The 12,716-nt window shown below is 37.4% G+C and overlaps 1 protein-coding gene across 2 annotated transcripts in view; it reads left to right on the top strand.

Annotated features, from left to right (window-relative positions):
- Positions 1-9,592: 9,592 nt before the first annotated feature.
- gria3b (glutamate receptor, ionotropic, AMPA 3b) overlaps positions 9,593-12,716 on the top strand; it is a 116,887-nt gene continuing 113,763 nt past the window's right edge. For both annotated transcript variants that reach the window (XM_073820817.1, XM_073820816.1), the window contains exon 1: positions 9,593-9,829. In XM_073820817.1, coding sequence (XP_073676918.1) covers positions 9,649-9,829 — 181 coding nt within the window. In that variant the 5' untranslated portion in view covers positions 9,593-9,648. The remainder of the gene's footprint in view (positions 9,830-12,716) is intronic.

Below are 12,716 nucleotides of genomic sequence, written 5' to 3'. Positions count from 1 at the left end.
TACAAGAAACCCAGCTGAAACACACACCACCCACAGTTCTCATCTCTCCCCTTTGAAAATGGCCTCTCTTGGAAACTGCAGCTAAGTTACCCAGAGGAAGAGGCGATTTGCAAATGGCCTCCTTGACTACTTCCCCTGAGCTCTCTCCTCAACGAGGCTCACTGTCCACTCCAGTTACGGGGACAACTAGCATGATATGCTGAAGTTAGCTGATAGAAATACACAGTCCAAGGACTCTGCTTTTTCTTACAACAAGCCACCCTAAAATCTTGCAAGCGTGAGTTTGATTCAGTGATTTCAGACAGCTTTTTACACTTTTTTTGAAGTGAGAAAAAAAAGTGAAAAACAGCTGTTTGTAACAGTTTATAGTTCTGCTGAATAAATTAACACATTTAGTATATTGCTACATGCAGTAGCATAGCTAGTAAACATAATTAGCATTACAACATAACTAGCTACTGCAACAAAATAGTAGCTTAATTGTAATTTAACACCTTTAAATTATTATAAATTGAAATTTTGGAAAGCTAGGGTTTTCCCTAACAAAACAGTACTAAAAATGTCCCATAGCATGACAGTTGGCTTTGGACATGGTAGCATGCTACTACCATGTTTTTGATACTATCCAGTAATAATTCTGATAGTAGCCTATATGCTTTCTGCAAAATTAAAGTACTTTTAGTACCATCCAAGTACCTATTGCCATACAAATAAAAAATATATATATAATCATTCAGTACCATCGTATTGCCATCTGATGCTGTTACAACTTTTTTACACTGATAAAATCGGTCTCTGGGAAAGAGTAATTGGTTTCAATGTCAGTGGACTATCACTGGCTTCATTACCTGATACACTATCTAGTAGATATGAGTTTGGTTACATGGTAGCATGTCCTCCCCTGTGCTTCCTTGAGATTAACAGTTTTTATTGCAAAATGTAAAATGTGCTGTGTTTTCTCAAATGCTACAGTAAATCCACAGCACCCCCTCATGTCATTTGATATTACAATGGCATCTCTGGGCTGCATGCTTCTGTTGCTCTCTACGCAGCTATAGGAACATGCTCAGCGCTGCACTGCTGATTGGGGATTAGGCAGTTGTGGGAGACTTTGTCAACAGCTTTCTGAAAATCCAATTACAGAATATCATAAGCTGTACATGCATCAACCCCAGTCATAAACCCCCAAGGGAGAAAAAAAGTAGAAGGAGATTGTTGCAACCATTGCTCTTGTAATACATTTCCTCTGTGGAGAATGCATGATGTGTTGGATATTCTCTATAATGGCAAAATGCTACAGCAGTGGATTTCAGCAAATGCTACTGAATTAACGGCATGTTTCCTTATTCCTTATTTGCTGGAATTGGTGGTCATTATGTCTTCGACTGTTTTATTTTTTTATAACAGGGAAAGATAACATTTAAAGGTTATGTGTGCAGTCTTTGGATGTTAAAACACTTTGTCCTATTCTTGTTTAATGTGCAGAGACATCTATAAGTAAGTCATTTGTAGGTTAATTTAAGAGTGTCTATGCTTTCAAAACATTGCTTTGTTTGCTTGAGTGGCTTGACATCTTGGTTAACTAATGCAATGAGTTTGGGATGAAATTAAACACTTCACCTTTAATGATTGGATTCAGATTTTTGTTTCCATCAAGATGCATTGGCTCTATTTTTTGAAGACTGGTACTTTTATGATGCTTTGCCATTTAAGCTTGATAGCCCCAGATAACCATTGAATTTCACTGAATAAAAAAAAAAACAGTGATTGTTCAAAACCTTTTGTGTTTTACAGAGGGAAGAAAGACATTTGAGTTTGAACTGATATAAATACATGATGACAGACATTGTGGAAAACATATTTTTGTATACTTTATTTATGCCCTGCTACTTTGTGTAACAGTATAGTTGGTCACACTGGCCTTGTAAAATTCTCCAACACTTGCTATCCTGCTGAAATAGTGCTTATAATGAATTCACCACAAATGGGAATACGGTGAAAACTTACCTCATTTGAGAAAACAGCAGTTTGTTGTGTTTCTAATGTTCTGGTAAAAAATATTACCTTTGTCTTTCTCTGACGCATACAATGGCTGAAAATATCAAGATATTTCTAATGATTACAAAGCCATGATTCCCAGAACATTGTGAAACAAGATACAAATCAATGGAGGCTAATAAATTAATGCGTTAAGCTCAGGCAAATATTTTTTTTTCAGGCAGTGATTAAGAATATATACATATCCTTTTGAAAACGAAAGTGTTGGCAAAAACAATGTAGGTCATGAATGAATGATTTGGAGAGATCTCTATACAGCAATACAGTGGCAACATACAGTCAAACATGTATTGAATAATTTAGCTTTGGCTCTGAATTATGGATTTTGTTTTGGTAATATTGCTGAAATAAGACAAAATGCAAGCTGCCACAAATAATGCAGACTTTGCTTGATTTTGTGTTAAATTATGTGTATGTAAGATGTTGTGTTACATACACACACAGACATATATACAGTATAGATAGATAGATAGTTAACCATGCTAACATTTTAAAAAGCACATTATTTTTGAGGAATGTACAAATGAGATATGGTAAAAATATCAAAAGTGTTATGCTCTGTTTTCTGTGCACAAGCATTGCTTAGGGTTATGACAATTTCAGTGTGAATCTTTCAGTACTATGTTGCCTATTAACATTTTCGTAGGTGCCAGCGTGATGCTCTACAAAGATCAGGCCACATAACTATGATATTGACTAGCTGATTAGTCATGGACTACACCGACTTCTGATGTCACATAAGGTTGAAGGGTCTGCATGTGTGTGTGTGTGTGTGTGTGTGTGTGTGTGTGTGTGTGTGTGTGTGTGTGTATGTGTTTGTATGGGGGGTTGGGATTGGTGCGGTGAGTCGTGACCCTTGGACAGGAGAGCAAGCCATGATGACTCTATTCTAAACCATAGTGAGCTGCATACTGTACCTTAACAGCATTGTTTAGCAACTATAGGCACACACCTGACACAATGGCTTGTGTTAACAATTGAATGTTAATTATATATTTTTTACCCCAAATTCTAAGACATGGTTAAATCAATCTCAAAATGCAGCGAGACCGATTTTGCTATGCATTTATTATTATTATTATTATTATTATTATTTAGCTGTAAGCATTAGTCATTTGATAGCTTCGTGTGAAAAACACTGTACAGTGTTCTGTGCATGAATATCCATTAAGGAGTTTCTGAGTTTGGATCCATTTGGATCCTTTTTGCTTGGGATGCTGCCTATGTACAATATGCAGTGCAAAGACAAATGCTTTACATCTGTTGTAATGAGCCGGTTTGTAACCATAAACAGCCAAACAGCGAAAAGATAAATTATGGAATGTGGGCATTAGTTTTGTGGCAAGTGCAATAAATGCAGTGGAAAAATATACGTATGTGCATGCAAGATGATGCAGAATCTGAAAGAATTTGCTTTTCAAACACACATTCCTTTTGCATGCTTCATTAGGAGGACAGAGACTCTTGTTTTCAGCTGGCATTTTGAATAAACAGTTTGAAGGACTTCACATGTCTCCTTACAAGAGCAGATACAATTACTTGCTGAAACCCCCAGAGGACTATCTTCCTGTGAGAGTGTTGTGTTTGGGGGGAGGTGTTTGTAGGGGTGGGTGGAATAGCAGAAGCAGTGGACGAGAAGCGAAGAGTGAGAGGAATAAGGACAGAAGAGGACAGTGACTACCGAAAGCTGGATGATCGACTCTGACATTTGCAGCAATGTGCTTTAGGTCTCTGGGCCATGTACAATCATGGTGGCGAAAGATGGCTTCAAGTGCATGACACTGCGATTACATTATTTCAGTCCCAAACGCAGCCGTTGGGACAGAGCCTTTTTCTAATGGTCCTTATCATTTCAACACCAGTGGCCTCATGGTCATTTGGAGCAGTCGGGCATGTGGAAATGCATTGTTCCTGCTGCAGTGCAGAGAGCGCCCTGATTAGCAGAATGAAGGCACGGCGTGTTTTGACGAAAAGCCGGTAATGAGAGCGCTAGTTGCTCGGGGGTGAGAAGGTAAAGATGGAGGGGCTGAAGAAGGATCCTTCAGCCATTCAAAGAGCCGTTAACATTGCTTAGCAGTGTTCCCTAAGCTGCAATGAGCCCAGCTGCATGCCCCGCGCCCACCAGAGTAAACACGTTATCAAAATGTGACGTGACATGCCAGGACTCTCTGCGTAATAAAAAGCAATGAGGCAATGCTTACGCTTCAAAACAGGGCTTGTAGTGACTCCAAGCACTGAGATTTGTCTCAATCTTGTGAAATTACTTTAAGGAATAGCGCAACACAGGAGTACAAATACTGTACTTCACACTGATAAAAAAGTTCAGAAATGTTCAAGAAGGGCATTGGAGGTAATTACTCATGCTGGTTATCCCAATAATGTTGTAAACCATACTCTTTGGATAATATTAAAGTGTTAGTTTATAGGGGTGGGAAAAAAAATCAATATTGCAATATATTGTTGTGCTCTCTGTCGCAATAAATAATCGATACACTAACGGCCAATATTGATATTTTATTACAACACAAAATGATTAATTTACCCGTCGTCAGTGTCACTGTCACTACCCAATATCTACCATTCTGTTTGCGGGGGGCGCTGTTCGAGTAAATAGGGGTAAAGTGGCGGAAGCAGCGGCCAGTGAAGAACACAAGTTATCTAACAACAACAGAGAAATAGCGCAGAAAAAAGAGAAGTGAGAAGAATGGCGGAAAATAACGAAAAACAAGTCAAAGACGCACCCGCTAGTTGCCTGTTTCACACATACTCCGTCTGCAGTGCGTATGCGTTGAGTATTTTTTTCCGCACCCATGTTAACGGATTAGAGCGTTCACACTGCACGCGGTTGCTGTCCGGCAGTACGTCCCAGAAGCAGTGTGCAAGTGCATTCAAGTGCATTGAATAATACGTTGTTTACAGAGGCGAACCAAGGTGAAGTGGGGGCCCCAGGCAAAATGAATAGATGAGGCCCTTCTAAAAGATTATTTCGTTAATATATCTTTGTTACCTAAATATACATTTACACAACATACAAAAAGTAGTCAAAACACATAATATAACATAAATACTTTATTTTTTAAACAAAGTGCATATTCTTTAACAAAATATTAATCTAAAACCTTAAAGATACAGAACAATCTTCTTATTTACAGTAATGGATTGTCACCTTAAAAATGGTGCTTACGAGCCTTAGCTACAGCAAATGCTGTCACTATGTCCTCCATATTCAAAGACCTTCGTATATTCCATTAATTTTTTATTTTTTTATTTTTTTTTTATATCTAAAGATTTTTTTTTCCTCCCAACAAAACAATGCAACTGCCCACACTGCAAATACATGGCTTGAGAACAAGTTCATCAGGCTCATGTTTGGCCTGGTTAGACTTCAGTTTTAAACCCTATACAAAATATTTGGTCACTGTGTAGAATATTGACTATTAGTTCATTGTTAGTTGACAACTAATTATGTTAACTCAACTATTTTAATGTAGAAAAGCTAAATAAAAATGTCAACTAAGTAAATGTAATGATATTTATTTAAATTGTTTTGTGAGCTCTCCACTGGCAGCAAAACACAGTATCAAAACTTGCCAAGTTTGATGTTCTGCCCTCCAAAAGCAAAGTACAGTAACTACACATTTGGTCAAAATTGAATTGAGGCTTAAAATGGACTTTGTGACAACCGTTTTGTCTCGTGGCAAAGTCTCCTGGTTCAATTTTGTCCCGTTTCAGAGAAACAAGAGTGTTTGACTAGCTGTCAAAAAACTTTAAAAGTATTTTTCTCAGTTTCAGTGTTCGCATAGTTACTGCACTTTGCCTTTGGAGGGCAGTGTTCACCTCATTAACATTATCACCTATTCTATTGCAGCCTATTAATACCTGCATGAAATACATGCTGCTGCTACAGTAAGTGTAACTCTAGCTAGTAACTATTAGAAATAGTAAAAATTAGAAATTAGACAATCTAGAAAAACGAAAAAGCTGGAACAACAAATACATTGGTTTGTCATATAATTATCATTAAGTCATTAATGATCATTATCTCCATCACTTAACTTACCGCTGTCATGTTTCCTCTTTTCCTCCTCTTCTTGTTTATTTTTTCGCTTTTGGCTGCCAGATAAATAAGTCCTTTTCATTTTTTAAAAAAGCCTAGTAATAAGTGCTGCTGTGCCAGTTTGAAAACCGCGGCTGACGCATCATGAAGAAAAAGCAAGCACATCCAGCGTAACGCGAGAGAGAGCCCTCCAGGGGGGATGCGGATATATTGCTTCATGTTACGTGTATGTTTTTAATGATGGCATTTCAGATTGTTCAAATGGTCAGCTGTCGGGGGCCCCCTCAAAATGCGGGGCCCCAGGCAATTGCCTGTCTCGCCTGCCCTATTGCAACGCCTCTGGTTGTTTATAATACGTTGAGTTTAAACGTGAATATATCTAGTATTGTATTATTGTACTGTGATAAAAGAGTATCACAATGCTGAAATAGCACGTTTGTATTTGAAATCAAAATAACGGATAAATGGTGTGTTTGTGGTAAACAGCCGCGGATCAGGAACGGACTGCAAACGTGTCCTGTGTGAAAGCAAAACGAGTCCGTGCTGCTTCTGTATCGCATTCGTAACGCACACGGACTGCATACACACTGCAGACGGAGTATGTGTGAAACAGGCGTTAGTGTTCCTCAAGAAGAATATGCCTTGATGAGACCACTGTCCAGGTTAATATAAAGCACTTTACAGTAACTTACTACTGACGTTTCAGTATCATGGTTTACACATGTTAGTTAATGTTCATGTTGTTTTTTAATGTTCAGGCACTTTTATCTGTCTAGCTGTACAGTGTTTACATTTAAGACCAGGAGGCAGTGAGTTATTATGCAAATGCATATTTCTTTGCACAGTGTTGGAAATGTTGGCATTAATAAATGCATAAGATTTCCTTATTATGGGTATTTTTTTCTTTTTCAGTCACATATATCGTGATATATCATTGATGAAATTTCTTCCAATATATTGAATATCGTAGATATCGTGAATCGTGATATTATCATTATCGTGGGCCACATATCGCCACAGAATTGAATTGTGAGTTACCTGTATCGTCCCACCCCTATTAGTTTACTTGAAAACAAAATTTCTTCCAACCTCACGTTGTTCCGAACCCATAAGCCTTCGGCTTAATTACAATTTTTTAATAAAACCTAAGAAATTTCTATCCATCAATTGAAAGTTCATACACCCAAAACTATTATGTGTCAGAAAAACATCATAAATGTAAAATTGCAGGTCTCATGTTTCTTAAGACTATAGTCATAATCGATTGTTTGTTAATTAAGAAACAAGGCATACATGTGAAACAGTTTTTTATTCTTGATTTATAGCATAGAGTTTTCTTGCAGTACGCCAGTAGCATTAATGTTGTCCTTGTTTGAAAACAAACTGTTCAATGTTGCCCAACTGATTATTTTGTCCTTTTCACCAATTAAATTGCAAATAATGGTCTTAAGAGTAGTTCAAGGCTGCTCGTTTAAGTAGTACAATTTATGTAATACTTAGATAATGATGCTTTTGGGAAAACAACTTAGACATTAAACACTATTTGTGTGCACTTTGTGGAAAACCCAAACTTAGTCTGTAGACCAAGCGATACTGAGAGTGATGGTTTGAAAAGAGAGATATTCAGGAAGAAAAATGCTTAGGGAAACATCCAGATGGTAGGGGCAGACAGGCCAACACAAACAGGCTTTAGTAGGAGTTGAGAGACGACGGCAAGCGGAGGCATCTGACATAATTTATGTATTTGGTTTGAGTTCGTTCAAAGCCTGTCCTAATAAGTCCAGGACAACTGATGGAAAGGAAGCAGCCAGCTCCTATCCCTCAGGAGGAATGCTGTGTCAGAACTGGACCAAATTAAGAGCAAACTGTGGGAAATGTTGAAGACCAACAGAGCTGGTGAGGAAACGGGCAGCATAACTAGCCCTTGCACAGTATAATTGTCACTCCACTCCAGGCCTGTTCTCGCACATATGTGCCATGGCAATGCAGCTGTATGGATGACCAGCTGTTGAGCAATAGAGAAGAAAAGGATTTTGGAATCACCAGACTAATTACACTTCTGATTACTGGCATAAAATCTGGTCCACTTAGTAGGTTATTCCAACCATGAACCGTTGATGCAGACAGTAGGAGACCATGCTTTGTTTTTATGTTACATTTGTTGGTGGTTATGAAATCCATGATACCAATAGACTAATTGAGCTGATGGGCTGACAAGAGGTCTTGGCTTGGCTGATTAGGGTGGCCATTAGCCCAATCTGTCAGTCTGGTTGTAGCTTGAGATTTTGAGTGCTGTATGTGTCGGACAGCCATTGAATTGCTGTGAGCGGTCCATTTCGAGGCTCAGGCGATCAAACACGAGAACATTTTACAAATTAATGACAAGATTTTCCTTAATTCCCTAGTGAAATTAATTATAAAATGTTTCTATTAACACCAGTCTTCTATGCATACTTTTCATGGCTTTTTATATGTCTACTTTCAATGTGGCATATAGGTCAGGATTTTCTTAATAGCTATTTTTTTTTTTTTTTTTTTCATTTTTATGCAGTGAATGCAGTATCTCTTCTATACTAACAGACCCTCTAAAATAAAGCAAAAATGGAGCGAGAGAGAAAAAAACAATTAGGAAACTCTCTTTCTGTGAATAATTTTGCACATTATGGTTGGCTGACATGTCTATGAAAGGCTTTGGTTGAGTAAAGCAGGGCAAAGGTGTTAATGTTTTGTAGGAGTCCACATGTGGTAACTAGGAATTTTTCACAGAATTTCATCAGCCAGTAGTGAATTATGAACACAGAAAAGCTGAAGGGAAAAAAAAAAATCAATATTGCTGGTCAACAAGTTTGGATGATTATACTTGCATTCTGTTAATTTAGCCACAGATTGCAGATTGTTTGTAAAAACTGTTGTTACGATATATATATATATATATATTTTTTTTTTTTTTAGCAGTTAGCATCTATATTAATATAAGAATTCGTATTACTTCCTGCATACAAAACTAACCATGTTGTTGCCCCCGGCTAAATATTGTAATCACTCACATGAGCAGAAGTTCTCTGCAAACCGTTACATTTCTGTGTCAGTAATTGGATATTATCGGTTCATAGAGATGTGCATAATTATGCTTCATTTGCTTCAAGTGTTTTGGGAGAATAAGGAACAGCCAATCAGACGTGAAGTTTTGTGTTTTGTTTAAGGCAAGAGCGTGTTGATGGGTTCTCGCTGTCAGACGCAACACAGCACTTTCATCTGCTAGAAATAATGCAATTATTTCTCTGCTTATATTCATGCAGTCAAAACAAATTGCCATGTTTGTACAGATTTTCCTATTACCGCAATTATTCACATGCCAGCATCATTGAATTTAATTTGGTAGGATCGGTTTAGAATTTTTTAGTTGCTTTTGGACACTTTTGACTGTTTTACTTGGTCATAAACAAACTAAATCTTGTCTTGCTCTGATTACAGTTTGTTCGCAGTTCTCCAGAGGGGTGTATGCCATCTTCGGCTTCTATGACAAGAAGTCCATGAACACGCTGACCTCCTTCTGCGGGGCCCTCCACACCTCCTTCGTCACACCCAGCTACCCCATCGACTCAGACGTGCAGTTTGTCATTCAGATGCGCCCTCCATTGAAGGGCGCCGTCCTGAGTCTCCTGTCTCACTACAAGTGGGACAAGTTTGTCTACCTCTATGACACAGACAGAGGTAAGTCCTCTCAAGTTACCTGTGGAACACAATGGCCGGCCTAGATGAGTTAAGGAGTTAGTGCTGATTTGAATTGTTTTTGCTGGGTTTGTAGCACACAAGGAGAAAGGCATGATGGAGGATGGATGCCCCATTTGAGTCCTTGGGGTCTGGATAGAGCGCCTGCAGTACTGGTGCAAAGGTCCAGATATCTCTGGATACATGATGAATTTAGAACTGATGTGCCCCAGTTCTGAGCGGCATAGACGAATTTGGGGCCCTAAAATACTTACTTATTAAATAGCTCACCTTACTTTCCTAATACAGTTTATCTGCATTAGAACCACACCAGGATATTGATTTCAAACAGTTCATAAAAACACATCTAGCTATAAATTAATGATTCACCCAGATATGAATACAGTGTTTTCATTTCTCACCCACAGTTCAATCTTTCGTTTATGGAAAACAAAAAAGACATGTTCTAAAGAAGGCTCATGCCATTCAAGGTTCAAGGCATAACATGACCCATGTAACTTTTTTACATAGTGGGGATTTTGCATGAATTTGTGTGATGTGAATTACAAAACATGACCGTAATTTAAAAAAGTCAAGCATAAAAGGGTGTAAAGTAAACATAAAGTAAGCATGAAGCATCACTGGGATGTAAGCAGATTGTATAAAAACGAGTGAATGAGATTAGTTTACAAAATTAGTTGATATTGATTGAAAGTTTCTTCACAATGCACCAGTTTGGAGGTACATCTGAGGTTTGAGTGATACAGCAAAATTATCAGTGACTAATTATTTAAACATAAGCTACTCAAGGGCTGGCTCTTTCTGCAAGCACACTCACACTGAAATGGATACCTACATAATCCAGTTACAGTTTATTTTAATATTATTGAAAATACATATTCAGTGACTAATATTGTCTTTGTCATAAAATATACTTGTTTGTTTACACAGAGTTCACAGTTAGACCATTTAAAGTTGTTTTCAAGATCTGAGGTAAACTTATCCATTGTGAATAAAACATGCACAATTACATACAAACTCAAAAAAAACCCATTTTAATATTAAACAAAACAATCGATTTTTTTGGCCTATCAGCCAGAACATAGAAATCATTTCAGAAAATAGAATCTTGCTTGTTGCATATCGCTGTCATGACTAGTTATAACAAAAGCTCTGATTAATAAAATTCTTGTTGCATCGCATCTGGTTAGGATACCATGTTTTAACGATGTTGTAATATGCACAATAGAATTTGGTTGTCATTTTAGAGGTTTGACGGCCTCTGTCACCCATTCACTTCTATTGTATAAAACAAAGCAGTGTGAATATCTCACCAAACATCTCTTTTCATATTGCACTGACGAAATAAATCCACGCGGGTTTAGAACAGCATTAGAGTGAGTAAATAATGACATCATTTAAATTTCATGCTAGTAAATGGACATTATGAGGAGTGGCAGGGAAACAATAGCATCCTAAAATGTCTTTGTTACCACATTAACATTCAGGGCCATAACAATGCCAATGCCTCATCACCTCCCTCCCCCAAGCGCACCTGTTCTTGGGCCATGGTTTGTGTTTACTAATCACGAAGAGGTCACAATCTCCGTTTGACCCAGAGGACACCTGGCCAATGATTCCACTCTTCCCATACTTTATAGATGGCACTGCAGTCAACTCCTCTGCGGCAGTTATCTAGTTACAACATCTGTGCTGTCGTTTCGGTGTCTATGCTGCTTTGCCGTTCCGCCATTCGCCTTTCTGCACCATGTCTTATTTAACCATTCATTTACTTGCAAGGAAATCATCATTTCCCATCGCTCATCTCAGACGGATTGAGCAATTAATTAAACTCAAGTGCTTTCTGTTGAGGAATATCTGTGATGAGTCAAAGCGTCTCATGGCGGCACACAAGCTTGAGGCGGTGACACTGGCATTTCGGGTCCCATTAAAGCCCGCTAGCATCCTGCGGTTGAGTTCACAATGGTTTTTCCCGCAAAATGCATCACTAATTAGATGAGACACAGAGCTAGCTCAGAGAGCTCAATGGGTCTTCTCCCCCCCTTCCCATCCCATTGTGTCCTTCATAGCAGCTTCCGCCTGGATTTGTTTCACTGCGATTTAAAGGTCATTTCCTGTAAGTTGCCAAGGAGCTTCTCAGTTCAGTAAAAACAATACAAAGAGCAGTTTTAGCATATCTCTCAAACTCCAGGACATGTAACCAAGGACATTATGTAAATTGAAAAGCATTTTAATTGACTTTTATTAACATAAACAAGTAGGGCTTTCATAATACCAGATTTTCAATACACAATTATAGTCACAAAAATAATCCACAATAACAATATTATTGTAATATCTATAGAAATTCCATCTTTAATTGTTTTTTTTTTTTGTGTGTGTGTGTGTTTTCTTTTTTCGTTCAGTGAATCACATTCAAAATAGCAGAGTGTATACTTTGAGTTGTACACATATGTAAGATATTTATTTGTTATTTTAAAATGTAACTGCATAATACTTGTTGCTAACTTAATATGACTGTTTATTATTTAGTCATACCTCGTATTAATAATTTATTGATTTTTGTCATTTTAAATAGTGTCTCCAATTGTCCAAGCATACCTATAGGCATATAGAATGGTGTACCAAACATTTCTGTGAAAGACGAAATAATAATAATAATAATAATAATAATAATAATAATAATAATAATAATAATAATAATAATAATAATAATAATAATAATAAACAAACATTAAATCAGCTCCATAGCAGATTCCAAGCAATCAAAGTCTTTGAGATTTAATTCAGCTTTTTAAGGGCTTCACCAGTAGTGGTGAATTAACTTAAATGGCTAATTCACCCAAAAATGAAAATTCTGTCATTAATT

The sequence above is a fragment of the Garra rufa genome, chromosome 16 (genome assembly GCF_049309525.1).
Source record: "Garra rufa chromosome 16, GarRuf1.0, whole genome shotgun sequence".
NCBI classification, from domain to species: domain Eukaryota; kingdom Metazoa; phylum Chordata; class Actinopteri; order Cypriniformes; family Cyprinidae; genus Garra; species Garra rufa.
Note: the sequence above shows the minus strand (reverse complement) of the source record. Positions and strands in the feature narration are given on the sequence as shown.